At 42.3% G+C, this 18,994-nt stretch overlaps 1 protein-coding gene across 1 annotated transcript in view; it reads right to left on the bottom strand.

Moving 5' to 3' along the window:
* The window catches only part of SCN11A (sodium voltage-gated channel alpha subunit 11), a 105,090-nt gene that overhangs the window by 32,573 nt on the left and 53,523 nt on the right, over positions 1-18,994 (bottom strand). Inside the window, exons 5-13 of the mRNA XM_006770556.2 lie at positions 17,169-17,297; positions 15,759-15,862; positions 11,084-11,257; positions 10,241-10,304; positions 7,810-7,951; positions 7,064-7,261; positions 5,976-6,149; positions 3,243-3,372; positions 2,007-2,245 (exon numbers count right to left, since the gene is read on the bottom strand). Coding sequence (XP_006770619.1) covers positions 2,007-2,245; positions 3,243-3,372; positions 5,976-6,149; positions 7,064-7,261; positions 7,810-7,951; positions 10,241-10,304; positions 11,084-11,257; positions 15,759-15,862; positions 17,169-17,297 — 1,354 coding nt within the window. The remainder of the gene's footprint in view (positions 1-2,006; positions 2,246-3,242; positions 3,373-5,975; positions 6,150-7,063; positions 7,262-7,809; positions 7,952-10,240; positions 10,305-11,083; positions 11,258-15,758; positions 15,863-17,168; positions 17,298-18,994) is intronic.

Below are 18,994 nucleotides of genomic sequence, written 5' to 3'. Positions count from 1 at the left end.
ACTGCTATGGATGCCTCTTGGGAGCTTAATGTACTCCCCTGATTCGAGCAATCCTGGAGCCTAGAGAGTCCATTTCCAAGTCCAGTCCTGTAAGTCCACCCATCAGAGGAGGGAGGTTTGGATGTGTTCTTTGGAACTCAAGGCTCCCATGCCTCCCCTCCATCAGCAACATAGGGACATAATAGATGGGTGGCTGCCACCTTTGTAGTGTGTGTCTAGGGCATGGTGCACATGGAATGGAAGCACAGGCTAGGTGGCCAGCGCTACAAGTTTCTCATCAATTTTCAGGAGTTGGGGTGCAGGTGCTGCCTGTGTCCTCAGACACCAACAACTTCCCTGTGCTTTCTTTCTGCCTCTGGTGAGAGTGAAGAAGAAAGTGATTTAATGAGCCAGCTTCTGACTGAAAAATGCAGCTTCATCTCAACATCCAGGATGCCTTGCCAGTGGGGAATCTGAGAGGGCGCTTTTGTCACTTCCCACAGTTGGACAGGCTGATAAAGTAGTGAATAGACCACCTTTGCAATTGCAAAGCCCTGTCCAGGGGGGTGACTCTGGGTTCTTTGGGCATTCTCTGGAACTTATCCAATAACTCCATCCACCAGGAGAAGGTGCTGAAAGATGGGTCTGCCAATTGTTGAGGTAGGAAACATGGCCATGAAGGTACAGCATTCAGCTTCCAAGTGAAACAATACCATCAGCCCAGTTTTGGAGTACCCGAGCAGGAAAGAGCTGAATACACTAGCCTGGAGCCCAGAAGACCTTACCTGTCAGAAGGTACAGTGTGTGTTAGGTTTATCATGTAGCATGGAATCGAATGTGATTCATGCACACCCACAGTGCATTTCTTCTGAAAGGCAGTATGGGGAAAGGAACTTAGACACAGACTGTCTTTAAGGAGAACCACCCTGACCTTGCATTGTGGTCTCACTGGAGCCCTGGTCCTCCTGGGAGGAATGGGGGGCTAAGGGTGAGAGGTACCCATCTCCAGTTCTACCCCATCCTAAACTCGATGCATAGAAGTAGCTGTGGACCAACTTCTGATTCAATAGGTACAGTGGGTTCTCATCAATGTAAAAAAAAAGAATAAAAAATACATGCATACATATACACATACATACATACATACTGCCTGGAAATACTCAGCAGTGCTAAATAATGATTATCTTTGCTCATAGAACCATTGGAAATGACTTTCTTTATATTTCTTTTATTTGTATTTTCCCTTATTTTTAAAATTTTAAAAAGCATGTATTGATTTTTAAATTGGAAAAATAAAATAAAGCTTCAAGAAGAAATGACTAGACATTTTGGTAAGATTTTTAGCCTATTAACTCCTGAGCTAATTAGGTTACATCATTCAGTGAGTAATTATTTGTTATTTATGATATTTGAAGACTAATTTTCCTTTGGGGAAAAATGCCTTCTGCAGGAATTATGCAGTACACTCTCTTATCTCAGTTTACCCAATCTAACTAAGACTAGATCCATCCAAATGGAAACATATGAAACCCTACCCCCACCCCAACCCTCCAGCTCCAGACACCTCCTTCCCAGAAAGCAAACCCAGGCCCTGACTCATCTTTCCAGGGGAATAACACATAGTAATGGCAATCACATTATTTTGTGACAAATGATGTCATCAGTATCACCAGGGACCATGGTACTCATTACAAAGGGCCTCTGGATATAGTTAATGTTTTCTTAATTATCCCAAATGGTTGACATTTTAAGATGTTTACTTGCTTCTGGCTTACCACTGAGTGATTCTTTAGTCATCTACTGGATGACTAAAAAGACACTTTAATATACTAGAGGGTCAACACAGAGCTCATGGGAAACGACTGAACTGGGTAAATGCAAAATCCTAAAGGTCATCCTTTCACTCTACTCCACATAAGAGTACCAAAGACCTAGGTTAGGTTGGGCCACTTACAAAATGTTTAGACTTTGAAAGAGAGAATTCAAAGTCTGAAATGTGTTTTATATTGTAAAAAACCTAAAGTTACCAAATTTCCTGTTTGCAACATAAATTCAAAATTCTTGTCCATGTTGTGATGCTCCATGGCCAAGAAGAGAGTGTTGATTATGATGCAGATGGTGATGACCAGCTCAGTAAACGGGTCGGTCATCACGGTTCTCAAGGCCTTCTTAAAGCGTAGCCACTGGGGACTACAGTTCCAGATGAGGTATTTGGATGCCAGATTTTTCCCACATGGGAAGCAAGGCTCCTGGGATTTTTCTTGTTCTGGAGAAGGAGAATGAACGAGCGGTTGAGGAGTGATATCTGAACTGGTCTGGCTGCTTTCTGTATTCCTTCCTCCCGCTTCCCCAGGGTCTCTTGTGACACAACGTGACCAGCCAAGAAGGGCACTGACTGGTGTAGCCAGAAAGGTTTTCCACATACAACTTGCTTGTGGTATAATCAAGTACATCAGGTCTTTATGCTTGTATACAAGTCATTATACTGTGAACCCCTGGGAGAGGGAGACACAAGCCCATGCTATGTTCACTCGAGGCAGACCATGCTGACAGCTGTAACAGGGGCACGAGAGCTTTCAGGGCTCAGGGGCAGGAGAGATATTCAGACAGGAGCATCTTTACTCAGAGGCAAGCAGCACTCTATAATCTGGTTGAGTTCCGGTCTGAAAGCAGCTGTAGTTCGGATTTTCCTGGAACCATTTCAGAGACTCATGCAGGACAAATGAGGTGATTCAATAGGCACAGAAGTGCTAAGTGATCCATTTGACCCTCTCCTTACAGTGACTTGAGTCCTGTCCTTGAACACCAACCCTTTAGTTGGTCCTTATTACCTGCTGTTAACCGGGTCCATCAGATGGATCCAGCCTGCTTACACAGGTCTCCTATGTCCATGCCACATTCCTAACTCTAACTTCAATGACAACTGCCACCTGCTAGAAATTTCTATGTCTTCTCTTCTAGGCTATGTATCATTGTCACTGAAACCTCCAGTGACTGCCTCGCCCAATCAAGAGATTCTGTGTGTGCTCTTGTCCTATCCAAGTGCCAACTCAGGGTGGGCCTACAGGGAAGACCACTTCTTCCAAACCACTTTGCTCACATGCTCCAAAAAGGCACAGGAAATCGCTCTTTGCAAGAAGTATGTGGGTTGCAGAGGGCTTTGTGGGGGGTTGGGGGGTGGGGGAGGAGAACGCCGAAGAGAGGAAGAATGGAAGGATATGATTGAAGTTAGGCTCTCCCTTGGGCTAGGAAGCAGAACTTACCCTGCATGGTGATGGTGAGGATGCTAACAGCACTCAGCGCCCTCTGCCTTTGAAAGGGGTCTCTATGCTCCTCACAGAAATCCACTGACAGGTTCTGAGACAGTCGTTTGGTTTGCTCTAGGAGGTATGGCTATAAAAAAGGACATGGTGGCCCTTCTAAGAGAAGAGGCCACCACTCTTCAAAACTTGACAAACTACTGAGTTTCAATGCCACATACAACAAAGATGTTCAATATTTTACATAGGTTGACTCATTTCAAGATGATGACAGATGTTCAGTTCTCTTATTTCATATATAATAAATAAGAGAAATATGGTTTGACCACTCATGTTTCTTATGGGTGCACGTATCTATAGGCCTATCTACAGAAATTTTTTTTCTCTGTGATTTATTCATTGTCAACAAAAAGCAAACGAAAATTTACAAAAACTAATCAACATACCAATGATTGCTGGCAACCCATCAAAAGCTAAGAATGGAGAAGGAAGAGTTTGCCTTAGACGCTCCAGAGGAAATTTGGGCCTACCAACAACTTTATTTTGGATTTCAAACTCAAAGAATTATATAACAATAAACATTTGCTGTGTGTTTTTTTTTTTCAAGCAAAACAAACAAAAAGACCAATAATGAACAATGATTCAGAGTATGAAAGCAATAAAAAATCTAATTTGCAATCAATGCTTGAGAGGGAGAGATAAATTTAGAAAGGTGGATTGGAGCCAGAGAGTGAAGTGCCTTAAATGCTACCTAAATAGATTTGGAAATAGTAGCTGAAAAGAACAATCAAATATCACAAGATCTATGTACTGACCCTCAAGCACTCTCTCAGGCTGTGCTCAAGAGCTTACTTACCTATAATTCTAAATTCTCTGGAGATTAAAGAACATAAACCTTCAGCTATCCAGGAACCTCGAGTATTCATAATGATTTATTTCCCAAAAGTTCTGACCAACCAGAGCCCCAGAGGGAACTATTCCTCTGTGATCACCTGTTCAAAAGGCAACCTGTAATCTTTATATAGCTATCTCCTCTTTTAATTAAAGGGCAAAGACACTTTATATTAGGTGTCTGGGTCTTTGTCTTTGTGGAACAAGGAGAAACTTTCAAAATACTAAAAAAGTATTTGCAGATCTAGCTGGTTTGGCTCAGTGGATAAAGTATTGGCCTGCAGACCAAAGCTCTCAGGTTTGATTCTGGTCAAGGGCATGTACCTAGATTGCAGTCTCCTTCCCAGCCTGGGCCCTGGTCGAGGCTCATGCAGGAGGCAACCAATCTAAGTGTTTCTCTCACATTGATATTTCTCTCTGTCTTTCCCTCTCTCTTGTCTACTCTCTCTAAAAATCAATGGAAAAATATTCTCAGGTGAGGAATTTTTTTAAAAAAAGTATTTGCAGTCTCTTCCATATGCTGTGTTCTGACAGGAAAGAAGCCTCTATACTCTTGTCACTCCATCAGAGAACTATTCACAGTAGTAGATGATATCTGTCCATCTACTTCTGCAAAGGCCCCTCAACTCCCTCCCCCCAACATTCCCAGATCCTCAGGCATGCACACACATCTGCTGCCCACATCCTCTCCCTCCCATCCCAGCAAAGTGGCTCTAGTCATTAATCCATGGCCTTATCTTCAACATTTTCCCTGTTTCTGACTCCTTTGTCCACAAGTAAAACATGTTTCAAGATCTCCCACCTTAATGATAAAAACAGCTTTTTACTAGTATTTTCTATTGCACATTCCCCAGTAACTTCATTTCTGTATATCCAATTGGCTTCTCTGCTTGGATGATCCATAAGTACATCAAACTTGACAGTCTAAAACCAAACTTGCTATCTTCAACATCCCCAGGACAAGTTCCTTTCCTGTCTCCGTAAATTACCCTCCATCAAGTCAACCACCAAAGCTATAAACTGGGCATCATCCCTACTCTCTATATCTAGTCAACTGCCAAATTTTACCTTCTGCAGATCACTGTACTCTGTTAATCTGTTCATCTCTCTTCATCCTCCCTGCTCTCACCATAGTTTAAGCCACTGTCATGGGGTTGGTTACCTGAAGCAGATGCTGTTGTTGGCCTCATCCATATGTCCTTGGGCCTTACCTGAAGGCTTTCTCTTGTTACCTGAACCCCCTCTGCCCTACTACACAGCAAGTTAGAAATACAGAAAAATCATTGTCTTTTCACCCTAGCAGTCTTTAACCAATGATGGACCAAAGCTGGTGTATACATATCCCACCGCCCCCACTCTAGGGAAGTTAAACTGCAAGTATCGTCAGTGGCAAACGGCTTGATATTGCACTTCCTTTGGCTACCCTCTCTTCCATGTATTGCTTCTCTCCTCCCCTCTGAGTGCTTCCTGGGATCACTTTCTAAGTAATCTACTTGCACTCTAATGTCTCAGGGTTTGCTTGGGAGGGAACACTGTTCTCCCACAGCAATCATCACGTCAGTCATCACATTGAACAGCAACTGTCTCCTTTTTAGTGTATCTTCATCATTAGTTGTTTGTCTTATATATCTCATGTATCCTTATCACCGACCCCACTGCTATGCAGATAGTAAACACTGTCAACATTTTAAGTAGATATTCGTAAATAATGGGTAACTGAATAGACACATGGGTGAAGGAAAGTGTATGCAAATAGAGGAGTGGATAAATGAGTAAATAAATGAATGAACCCTTTCAATTAGATTGACAACTTGACCCATCATTAATTCCTTGACCAACACTTACCTTTTTTGGGGAATCTTCGTCAGAATCTGATCCTAGAACCTGTTCTTTCCCAGGCTCTCTGAAAAAGAAGGACTTCCTTTTCTTATTACCAAATAGCTTTCTCTTCTTTGGGGAAAAAGATGATGCTTCAAGGGAATTAAGTGAACTTCTGTCAATTCCCATGGCAACCAGAGCCTTAGAAAAGGAACAAACGTAATTAATAAACAGGTTATACCTCCCTATGAAACACTACAAATGACCTCAACCTTTGTGAGCACTCTCTCCCTGTTTCGGTAGCGCTGTGCCATGCAGATTGCTCATCACCTAATTGGAATATGCTAGCTTTGTCATTATTTATCTGGGGAACACGTCCTGTCTGTCCACGGAGATTGCAGCTCTCAAAGGCAGAGTAGACTCTTTCATATCTCTGTATCACTAACCTTAGCACAGTGTCCAGTATGTGCTAGGAACTCAATAAATGTATGTGCCTATGATGCAGATATTAAGGACATACAATAGGTTTCACCCTGAGATATATCTATGGAAGGTGAGGAGTATAAAAAATGGTCCCTGCCCTGAAAATCTTAGAATTGAACTGGAAAAATCTAAAGATACCAGCAAAGCAATGAGAATGGCCTATCTATGTGACAGGAATTTTAAGAAGGGAGAGATGATTATGCCCGTTGTCTCTAGAGCCACCATTATTGACTTCCCAGACTCTTTCAAGAAAGGCCCTGAACATAGACATCTCCAGATTCCCACAATAAAATCTAGAGCAGAACCTGGAGTATCTATCTCTATCTCTCTATCTCTATCTCTATCTCTGTCTCCCTCTTCTAGCCAGCAATTTGGAATCTGTCCTAGAAGATTCAGGTTTCAGAAGGTCAAAGAGTAACTAAACGAAGGGTTCCCTGTTCCCAAGAGCCCTGTGTCTAGACATCTTAGTGAGAGATAGCAGCAGAGCCAGTCTGCAAGGGATTCAAATTCTCAGAAAAGTACCAGTAGGTCGAGTGCTGTGACCAGGCCTCATACAGCAGCCTGAGCCTCAGGTCCCATGACCCCTGGAGTCCCTCTAGGTAGAGCCCACAGTATGACCCCATAAGCCGTACCTCCTTTTCCTCTCTTAACAGCTGCTGGGCTTCCTGGAACATCTTCTCCTTGGCCTCCGTCTCAGCAGTGACGTTCCTGTTCTGTTCCTCATAAGCCATGGTGACAACAGCCAGGGTTAAGTTAATCAGGTAGAAAGAGCCCAGGAAGATGACCACCACAAAGAAGAAGACTGCAAAGGGCCCCGAGGTACGCAAGGTCTGCAAGGGACAGAGCACACGCTGGCATCTGAAGCCTTCTTCCACATAGCAGTGACCATCATTTCAAGCAGAAATTATACAGTACCAATTGGTCTTCCCCAGCAGTAGTTGGCTCAGCAGCCCACAATCTCATCTACAGCCTCCCCAGTTACCCAGGGACTCCTGATGCCCTTTCTCTCAAGGAGAAGATGCCATCCATCCACTCCCATGGAAGTCTCAGTGAATTTCCTATGAATTTCTCCAGAGTATTTGCATTTTAAAATTAAAGAGGCAAGAACGACAGCAATGCTTCATGGAAACTGAAGCACTAGTGGTGGAACTTCAGGCAGGAAGGGATATGGAGAACTGTCATATTTCTAGGAAGAGAAAGGTGTGTGCACTATTCTTTCATATATCATGTTTATCATTATGTTCCTAATAGAATTTTAAAAGCATAATGTAACAGTGGTACTGTAAGGCGGGGAATAAGGGACAATGGTGAAGAACAGATGGTAGGTTATAAATAAATGATAGATATTTCGAGAGAGAAAATAAAAATAATAGATAACCTGTCGATAAAGCTTCTCCCAGGAATCTTGGGTCATAAGCCGGAACATGGCAAGAAAAGACCAGCCAAAGCTGTCAAAATTTGTAAAGCCATAGTCAGGATTCTTTTTGGTGTGGATGCATTCAAACTGGTGGGAACAGGCACTAGATATGGGAAACAAGGGAACAGAGAAAGAATAACAGCTTCACCCCACCCCATAGCACTGGTTCATCTGAGGGCCATGGGCTCACACCCAAAAGTCTTGGGTGAAGTCAGTATTTGTAGAGTGGCCATCCCCACCTGTCAACCCTCCCAGCCTATACCTTATTGTGGGTACCCATTGACTCTTTCCAAATAGGTTGATTAGGAAATTTATATTAGCTAGTTTTTCATTGAAAATTTAAGTGCAGTGACATAGTGAGCAATTAACAGTAGCAAAGGTCATACAATAAATATCAAGTCTCCCTCTCCCCCTCAACCCCCAGTTCTACTTCCTAGAGGCAATAGTTTAACTTATTTTGTGACTTTCTAGAAGTGTCTATGGTTATAGAAGCACATATATATCAATACATATCTTCTATAATACATATATGGAAGCATTCTTTAAACACTCTCACGCACCTTGCTTTTTTCATGGAGCAGTACAGCTTGAGGATCTTTTCATATCAGCCTACAGGGAGATACCCCATTCTTTTCATATCTTATAATCCCATGATTTATCTAACTGCTTGACTAATGATGAATATTTACATTTGTTAATGTTCTTTTGCCTTTACAAACATTTGGGGTTTACTCTACAAACAATGGATATCTTGCACACAGGTCTTTGCCCACATCACCAAAACACACATTGTTAAGTGTATCCTTATGATGTACTAAGGCTGTGCACTTCCTTTTTTGTTTTAACCTCATCCGAGGATATGCTTTTATTGATTTTTAGAGAGAAAAGGAGAAGGGAGGAAGAGAAAGAGAATCATCGATCAGTTGACTGCTGTACTCACTCCAACCGGGGATCAAACCCACAACCTAGGTATGTGTGTGCCCTGACCTGGAATAGAACCCACAACTTTTTGGTGTATGGGACAACACTAAATCAACTGAGCCACCCAGCCAGGGCACGCGCTTTCTTAATTTTTAATAAAAATAGTATTTTTATCAAAGTAAAGCGTATGTGGTTTAAAAATCACATGGCACCTATGCTTATAATCAAAACCATGCCATCATTCTTTAATCATCACTTACACATCCCAAATTCAACAACTTTTAAACATTTTACATCCACATCTCTAAATATAATACTTATACTGATATTTAATTGATCAATTTTAGCCCTTGTTGATTTTCTGCTATGCTGGTTGATCCCATCCTGCTTCATCACTATTGTATCGCTCTTCATAGAAAAGGACGTGGCCCATGTCAACGGCTCTCTTGGGTCAAATACATTTTTTTCTTGGCTCATGTGTTTCTCTTTCCAAATTTTACTTCCTCAGTTTTCTGGAGCAGATCTCAAGTAGCTTCCTAAGAAGACTGGGTGGCTTTGCATATATGAGTATAACTTTATTCTAGCTTCACAGTTGATTGTTTGGCCAGAAATCGAATTCTACGTTGAAAATTATTTTTCCTTAGATATATGAAGGCAGTGCTCAGCTACTATCCTGTATTGCTAGTGGGAATTCTGATCTCATTTTAATTTTTATTTGTTGATTACCTTTTTCTCTTTGGTTTTAAGATCGTTTCCCCCAAAGATTCTGTAATGCCACAATAATGCACTTGGCATGGTCCTTTTTCATACGTTGTGTTGGGCACTTTATGGGACACCAAGGGAGTTGCATTCTTAATCCCAAGAAAATTCTCTGTATTATTTCTTTGCTAATGTCTTCCTTTTTGTGTGCTCTATTTCTTGAATTCCTACTTTTTCAAAAGTTAGAACTTCTGTATTGGTATTTATTGTGATATTTCTGTCTCTGTCTTTTGTAACTACTTTCTGGGCTATTTACTCAACTTTATCTTTTAATTCTACTAATGATTTTTGTAATCATGTTAATTTTTTAATTTAACAATGCACATCTAAACTTGCTTAGACATGTGAAAGAAATCAGTACTGTTTGAGAACTTCCATCACTGACTTCCACAATCATTAGGTGAAGACTGCTTGCCACATCACTTTAAAGCAGTGGTTCTCATCTTGTGGGTCGCGACCCCTTTGGGGGTCGAAAGACCCTTTCACAGGGGTCGTCTAAGACCATCGGAAAACACATATATAATTACATACTGTTTTTGTGATTAATCACTATGCTTTAATTATGTTCAATTTTTAACAATGAAATTGGGGGTTACCACAACATGAGGAACTATATTAAAGGGTCGCGGCATTAGGAAGGTTGAGAACCACTGCTTTAAAGGATCTAGAGTTGCTCTGCTTGAGAGAGAAATGGAGAATATAAGCTCCTTACCTTTTACCCAACCAGGTGCCACACAACCTGAATTCAGTGGAATCTTTCTTTTCAAAGCAATAGTCTGAGAAGAAAAGAATCATTAGTTCAGGTTTTTTTTAAAAAAAGAAACCACTGAAATGAAAGAGAACGGCAAATATGCCAGGTTATACTTGAAACAGATGGTTCAAAACCCTCTAAAGTGATCAAAGTGGATGTCCAGAGGGGAACTGGAGGGAACCTAGGCCATCAGAAAGGAGCAAAAGAAAAGGAGGGAAAGGAGAGAGGAAGAAAGAGGAGGAGGGAAAGCAGTGACATCACCTCCGCTTTGCCTCTCGGGACATAAAACTGGTGAGACCACCCCATGAAGTGTAGACTCAGCCCATGAGAAGCTCATAAGCCCAGACAAGCATGAAGAAAGCGGAGCCACGTGAGATTCGGCACATGAAATGGGAATAGGGTCACCTCTAGTGTGAAGAGGGCGCAAAGCAAAAAGAAATGATACCATCAGAGAAAATACTCGGGACTGCGGACTGGGCACTTGCTGGTTTGCTTTGGCCAAATCCAGGCATTCTGAAGACTTCTGGAAAACATGTCAAAGAAGTGGGCAGAAATCTCTGTGGAAAAGGATGGGAGCTGACACTGTTCTTAGGGATGTGAATTTGGGCTTTTTTTTTTCTCCATAGAAACCCACAGAATGAGGCAATTCTCTAAGACATGCATCTGCCTACAGGAGAACCCTGGACAGATGAGGTTACCCCCTGCTCCTAAGAGACTCTGTAACGCACACATATAAACGGTCTGAGTGGGAATAAAACAAAATTAACTATGCACAAACTAAGGAATAAAAAGTAGGGTGTTTACCGTCCGGATTACTGATGTTCTCGCAGTCCTTCTTGACACATTTCAGGTTCAGACTTCCCATGAAGAGCTGCTGGCCTACCAGGGCCAAGATGCTGAGGCAAAAGAGAGTCAGGATCAACACGTCAACAAGCTTCTTCACAGAGCGCAGCAAGGCCCCCACAATGACCTTCAGACCTGAGGAGGAGGACAGGTGTGGAGAGAAGCCCCCACTCAGACACAGGCTAGAGGCAGACACAGGAGGGAGCAGCCACGGCCTCGGAAGCTATCTGATTGCAGGCTGGAACTGGAAACAGGCCTGGCCTAGGATTCTGATGCCATGAGTTCTAGTTCCAACTCTGTGCCTTAGAGGTTGTGTGTCATCAGAGTACTCCACATGTCTAGGTCTCAGCTCCCCATCCCTGCCCTAGGTCTGCCACAGGGGTGCTCTGAAAAACAAATGAGAAGACTCTTGAGCAAAAACATGCCATGTGGGAGTAACTATGACAACTGTGTAGGCACCACCACAGCTGAAGGGGAAGCACATACATCATTAAGGTTAGAATGAGGCCATCCAAGAAAAGGAGCCATGGTTATATTTAACATTTAGTAGTCACTACCTACTACAAGGTATATGAGGTGTCAGGGGCAGGAAGCTGAAAGAGGAGCTTTGTCTAGACCAGCCATGGGCAAACTACGGCCCACGGGCTGGATCCGGCCCGTTTGAAATGAATAAAACTAAAAAAAAAAAAAAAAAAAGACTGTACCCTTTTATGTAATGATGTTTACTTTGAATTTATATTAGTTCACACAAACACTCCATTCATGCTTTTGTTCTGGCCCTCCGATCCAGTTTAAGAACCCATTGTGGCCCTCGAGTCAAAAAGTTTGCCCACCCCTGGTCTAGACTCAAATAATAAGGATGTCCTAGGGAAAAAAACTCTCAGATTACTAGTTATAATATGGTTGCTTTTTCATTCATTCAAAAAAAATTTACGGAGCACCTACTGTGTCCATGGCGCACTGTTAGAATGCCAAAGTTACCAATAAGAACATAGTCTTATAGTATGCCGACAAATATTTAAAATCAGTTCCCGGGGAGGGCGGAGTGCGAAGGGGGGAAGGAGGGTATGGGAAACTCTTCATTTAAAGCATTTATAGATTTCCTTGTTTGCTGAATTCCATAGTGTAGATTCCTCCTCTCCTTTCATATACCCCTTCTCCCTGGTCTCAAGTTACCAGCATGATGTACCAGCAGAGTTGGAAAAGATGTGCACCATCTGGTGAGGAGCCACAAGTCAGCCTAGCTCACGACTGAGTCATGGGCTCTGCTCTCAACACAGCTGGAGAGATAACCAGATGTGAACTATAACAGGTGGGATGATACTACCCGACAAAGTTTCAATTGATTCGTGTAAACCATATATGGTAGACTTGAGAACACAAGGCAGAAGCAGCCCTACATAGATAACCTTCCCACAAAGTATAATGTCACATGGGGAGAGCCTTGAGGCCAAGCTGGGGCATTTGCTATGTCCCCAGTTGCAGTCAAACAAGAAATTGCTATAACTTCATCCAAGTCCAAATTTCATCTATAAGAGACTTGAGTCTTCTCCAGTGCAAGAAGAATTGAATGAAAGAAGATGGTTGTGATTCCTAAATAATTTTTACATAATCCCTTAAAAGATTGTGCCTTACACCTTCACTTCCAAAAAACATCCAGAGATCCTATGTGTTCATGAGTCATAAGGGAGACTAGAGTCACCTGCTTAGAGATGAAAAAGGAGACAATAAAGCCACTAAGTGACTGCCTCAGTATATATTTTACCTGTATGATACTACAAGGGACTCAGCTCACGCAGAGAGCCCCTAAATCTACCCGGGAAACCAAGGCCCGCTTTGCAAAAGAAGAAGAGGAGGAGGAGGAGGAGGAGAGACAAATTCTACGTAATTGTCCTCTGACTGCCAGTTTCCTTATCACCGTGTAGTTACTTTTATGGAGTTTCAAAAAATGACCCATTGCTCTGTTTGAAAAGACCCAAATTGCCTATAGTTCTGACACAGTAGCTCAGCCATTAATATAAGGGATAGAGGGGTAGGAAAGAACTCCAGAAAGGTATTTTTTTATAATGATTTTTTTTTTGTAGAGGAAAGAGGAAGGAAAGGAGAAGAGTGTACCATAATAACCTCGTTTTTAATAAACTGGAATCCATAGTTACCACCCATCTTTGTCTTCGTCCTGATTCACGGAGCACCTTCCTTACCTGGCTTCCATGAGACCACTTTTGCTTTCCTTCCTACTTTCCTGTGGCTCCTGTTCATTACCTTTCCTGGTGACTCCTCGCCCCTCCCCTTAGGTTGCAGGCTCCGGGACTCAGACCTTCACCCTCTTCTAGTCTCCATCTGTGCTTGTTCTCTTGGTGATCTCATCAGATTTTCTAGCTCTCGATACCATCTATAGGCTCATGATTTCAAAAATTATATCTCCAGCCCATACTGTTCCCTGAAACTCCCAGCTCATATATAACTGCCCACTTAAAACTTTCATTTGGATGTCTCACAGCCATCTCAAACAGAACATGTCCAAAATGAACTCCTACCCTGACCGCCAAGACCTGCTCCTCTCATGGTCTTCCCTGTTTCAGTCAATGACTTCATCTTTCCAGTCACTCAGGCTAAAATCCTTGACCCACCCTTGATTCTTTTCTTTTGTTTACACCACATACAATCAGCCTATCAGGAAATTCTATTGTTTCTACCTTCAAATGTATACAGAATGTGACTGCTGTCCACCAACTCCTCTACCACCAGCTGATCTGAGAGCACCATCATTTCTTGCCTGGATTGTGGCAATGTCCCCTTGTGTTAGTGTGGGTTTTCTGGGAAGCAGGTACTATGGGATCAGATTGCAAGAGACTGGTTGGGTGAAATGCCTGTAAAGAATAAGCAGGAAGGAGTAGAGTTGGCAGGGAGAGCCTGACTGTGACACAGGGCTGACACATGGGAAAGGAGAATAAGAAGGAAGCATGATTGGACAGGACAAGCCTCAGATTAGTGCTGATGTGACAGTCTCAACCAGGTTGCTTGGGAGCCCCTAAGCTAAAGTCCTCCAATAGGGAGTCCCACATCCTTCCTCTAGCCCAGCTGGTATGGGTCAGTGGTTGAGTGTTGAACTGTGAACCAGGAAGTTACTGTTTGATTCCCGTTCAGGGCACATGCTTGGGTTGTGGGCTCAATCCCAGTAGGGAGTGTGCGGGAGGCAGCTGATCAATGATTCCCTCTCACCCTACATCTTTCCTTCTCTTTCTCCCTCTCCCTTCCTGAAAGCCCAATCTTGGCATGAACAGGAATGCAGTGGTGAATCCAGACAGATGGCAAGCTGAGACCATTAGTCAACTATGGTCCTTGCAGTAGGAGATCTGAGCGGCACATTTCCATGGCAACGACATGCTTCCCACTGGGTTCCTGCTTCTACCTTTGCTCCCCCACATTCTAGTCCCCACATAAAGTAATCTTTTCAAAACCTGAGTCAGGTCATGCGACTCCTCTGCTCAAAGCCTTCACCTGGCTCCCATTTGTTTCAGAGCAAAGCTCAAATCTTCCCAGCACTTACATGCCTCCCCTTCACTTCTGTGTTCCCACCTCCATCATCTGGCTCCTCACTCTGCCTGCTCCAGCCTCATTCATACCCTTCCTATCCCCAGTCTTTGGACTGTTTCCTATCCCCAGAATACTCTTTACCATATATCTGCTTGTGAAACTATCATGTCCTTAAAATCTGCTCACATCTCACCTTCTCAATGACACCCATCCTAACCACTCTATTGAAAAGTGCAACCTGTTTCCCCTACTGTGACTTCCAGTAGCTCTCATGTTGTTTAATTTTCCTTTTTGTTTGTATTTTTTTATGACACATATCACTTTCTAACATGCTGGATAACTTATTTATTATCAGAGGCCCGGTGCACAAAGTCATGCACCAGTGGGGTCCCTTGGTCTGGCCTGCAGGATTTGGGCTGAAACCAGCTCTCCAACATCCTCCAAGGGGTCCTGGATTGCAAGAAGGAGCAAGCCAGGCCAAGGGACCCCACCGGTGCACAATCGGGGCCAGGAGGGATGCAGGAGGTTGGCCAGCTGGGGAAGGACTGTGGAAGGGCTCCAGGGTGTGTCCGGCACATCTCACTCAGTCCTAATTGGCCAGACCCCAGCAGCATGCTCACCTACTGGTTGAAGCATATGCCCCCTGGTGTTCAGTGCATGTCATAGCGGCTGGTCGACCAGTCAACTGTATGCCCCCTGATGGTCAGTGCATGTCATAGAGAGCCATTGAGCAGCCTTAGCATATCATTAGCATATTACGCTTTGATTGGTTGAACGGCTGACCGGCCAACAGGACACTTAGCATATTGGCTTTTATTATATAGGATAATTATTGTTTAGGGTCTGTCTCCCCACCCCCCATATACAATGTAAATTCCATGAGGGCAGGGATCTTTGTCTGTTTGCTCACTGATATATCCCAAGCAGCTAGCACAGCACCTGCACAATACATATTTGTTGAACAATCAAATAAAAAGTAAAAACAGAGTTGGTTTGTTTGTTTGATTGATTTTGGTTTATATAACATTTGGAGAAATTTTAAATATAAGAGAATGTTCTGTCCCACTAAGAGTAAATGTTGAAAGTTAAAGTGACTTACCTGAAACTACTGAAATTGCTTTCAAAGCTCTGAACACTCGGAAGGTACGCAGGGATGACAGACTGATGCTGTTGGCCTTCATAGGTGATAATATTGACACAGACCTACAAGACAGGGCACAGGAAAAGCCCAGTCCTGCACTGCACACCACCATAGGCACAAGTAAGCATAGCGTAGGCCCTGGGTCCACAGAGGTGAAATCTGGGGCCTTACCTTCCCAAGCCCACTTTCATCTCAAGGTCTCCTAATATTCTATTTTGCTATGGACCAGAGATTGTACAGGTGGCTGTTCTCAACAAATCTTTATATTTGGACAAAGGTAAGGATTCCTTGAAATAGTTGTGGCTACATCCATGCTTAATATAAATCAATTGAAACGTTTATTGATTGGCCCCAGGCACTTCCCTAAGGTCTCAATATGTGGCCAAGACCATAAGGTACACAGGTGGTCTGACTCCTGGGCCCACACCATTCACTGCTATACTACACCACCTTTCAATAGCTAAGAGAGCCCGATTTTAGACCTTCAAATGTAAAACTCTGAAATGAATAACAACTACCTCAAAGGGCTTTTGTGAATATTAAATATGAAAATATAGGCAAGTGCTTAAAATAATGGCTGGCTTGACAACTTAATTAAAGGTTTGTTGTTACTGTGTTGGCAATAGACCATTTCTTTTCTTGCTTTTTATTTTGCTGACTCTGCCTCATCATTCAGATGCCAAACTGATGTCCCTTCCTTCAGGAAGAACTTCAGTTTTCACCTGTCATATACAAAATACACAGTATTGAACTCAAAATGGACCATGGACTTCAACATAAGAGTCAAAACTATAAAAATTCTAGAAGACAACATGAGAGAAACTCTTTGTGTCCTTCTAGTAGCTGAAGATTTTTTAGACTCCTTGGTTCCTCCTACATGCTTTGGCAGCCCAATACATACTCTGACAGCAACCATATATGCTCTGGCAGCCTGATACATTCTCTGACAGCCTGATACATGCACAACTCCTACCTTAACGCTCACCGTGCCAGATTGTAATGGTCACTGATTGTTTCTCTTCTCACCTGGACTGAGAATGAGGTATGTTTGTTGGTTTTATTTTTTTCATTATCACAAGCCCTGGATCTTACACAGAACCTGGCTCATAGTAGGCCAGTGTTTGGTGAATGAATGACTGAAGGAATGAGAACATGAGGGTTGGCCTAGAAATGGCTTTGTGCATGGATGCCTCTGGCCAACTGACTACATGGTACTGTTCAGGGTCAACCAACACTGCCCTCAGAGCTCTAAGGCATTACTAGACCACACTTAGCTACTCAATTGGATTCACACAGAGCCCTGATGTAAGCCAAACGGGCTTCTTTCCCACCCCAAGTCTCTCCATTAAAAATCTTTAACATTCTTACGCTGTTACAATGACAATGGAGTCCAGCCAGTTCCATGGATCTCGAAGAAAAGAAAACTCATCCAGGATAAAACCTCTTGCCAATATTTTTATCAAAGCTTCAAAAATATAAATCCCAGTGAAGATATACCTACAAAGCAAATCATTCAGAACAAGAAGGAAATAAGTGATGTGAAAAGCAGTGAGCCTGCCTGTCTTATCTGGCCTTGATTAGGTTTTATCCATTTCAGTGTGACATTTAACATTCTGGTCTTTAGCAAACCAGAGTTCAGAAAGACAAGCTCCTCAAGCAAGTTCCGGTAGTTAGAATTTCTGAAAAACAGGCCCATGGATAAAGTTGTAAAGCCGCTTTACAATGCCGAGCTTCACAGCGACATCCTTGAGCAGAATTTCAGCCAACATGGGGCCCTGAGACTTGGGAATATAGTTTGTCACTGCTTTTCTGCAGTTGTCACTCATGTACAGAAGGAGATGATGGCAAAGGAAAAAGAAAGTAAACCTAAGGCTAAAAGCTAAATCTTTCCACACTCCATGTTCATAGATTGGAAGAGTTAATGTTGTTAAGGTGTTCATACTACTCAAAGTGATCTATAGAATCAGTGCAATCCCTATCAAAATCTCAATGACATTTTTTACAGAAATAAAAAAAAATGCATCCTGAAATTCATGTAGCTATCTCAAGGAACCATGAATAGCCTAAACAATCTTGGAAAAGAACGAAATCTGAGCTAAAAAATCAAAATTGGAATAGAAAGGCCAGAAATAGGGCCTCACATATATGGTCAAATGATTTTTCAACAAGGGTGCCAAAACTATTGAATGGAAAAAGAACGCTCTCTTCAACAAAATGATGCTGGGAAAGTTGAATATCCACATTCAAAAGGATAAAGTTGGACCCTTATCTTACATCATGTACAAAAATTAACTCAGAATAGATTAACAGCTAAACGTAAGACCAGAAAGCATAAAAACTCCTAGAATAAAATATTTCCAAATCATTTATCTGATGAGAGGTTAATATCCAGATTACATAAAGAACTTCTATGACTCAACAACAAAATATCAAATAATACAATTTAAAAATGGTCAAACTGCCCGGCAGGTATAGTTCAGTGGTTGAGCGTCAACCCAAGAACCAGGAAGTCCCAGTTTGATTCCTGGTCAGAGCACATGCTAGGTTGCAGGCTGAATCCCCAGCAGGGGGCATGCAGGAGTTAGCTGATCAATGATCCTCTCTCATCACTGAATTTTCTCTCTCTTCCCCTCCCTTCTTCTCATTAAAATTAATTTTAAAAAACTTAAAAAATGTGGTCAAACTACTTGAATGATATTTCTCTAAGGATGATATACAAAAGGCCAACAAGAATATGAAGAGATGCTCAATATTACGAATCATTAGGGAAATACAAATCAAAACCATCATGATTTATTACTTTGTATCCATTAGGATGGCTACTTAAAAAAAAAAAAAAAAACCACAGAAAATAACAAGTGTTTATGAGGATATGGAGAAACTAAAACCCTCTGCAGTATTGGTGGGATTGTAAAATGGTGTAACCACCATGGAAAATAGTATGGAGGTTCTTCAAAGAAATTAAAATAGAATTGCCATATGATCCAGCAATCCTACATCTGGGTATCTACACTAATAAAAGAGAAAAATGGTATTTGGCATACGGTGCTACCCTTTTCATTGGCTAATCAGGGCTATATGCAAATTAACTGCCAACTAAGATGGCGGTTAATTTGCATATGTAGGCACAATGCAGGGAGGCCAAAGGGAAAGCAGGAAGAAGCCCCCTGCCACTGACAGTGATCAGAAACCCA

The sequence above is a fragment of the Myotis davidii genome, unplaced genomic scaffold (genome assembly GCF_000327345.1).
Source record: "Myotis davidii unplaced genomic scaffold, ASM32734v1 scaffold663, whole genome shotgun sequence".
Classification (NCBI taxonomy): domain Eukaryota; kingdom Metazoa; phylum Chordata; class Mammalia; order Chiroptera; family Vespertilionidae; genus Myotis; species Myotis davidii.
This window is presented reverse-complemented; position numbering and strand designations above follow the sequence as displayed.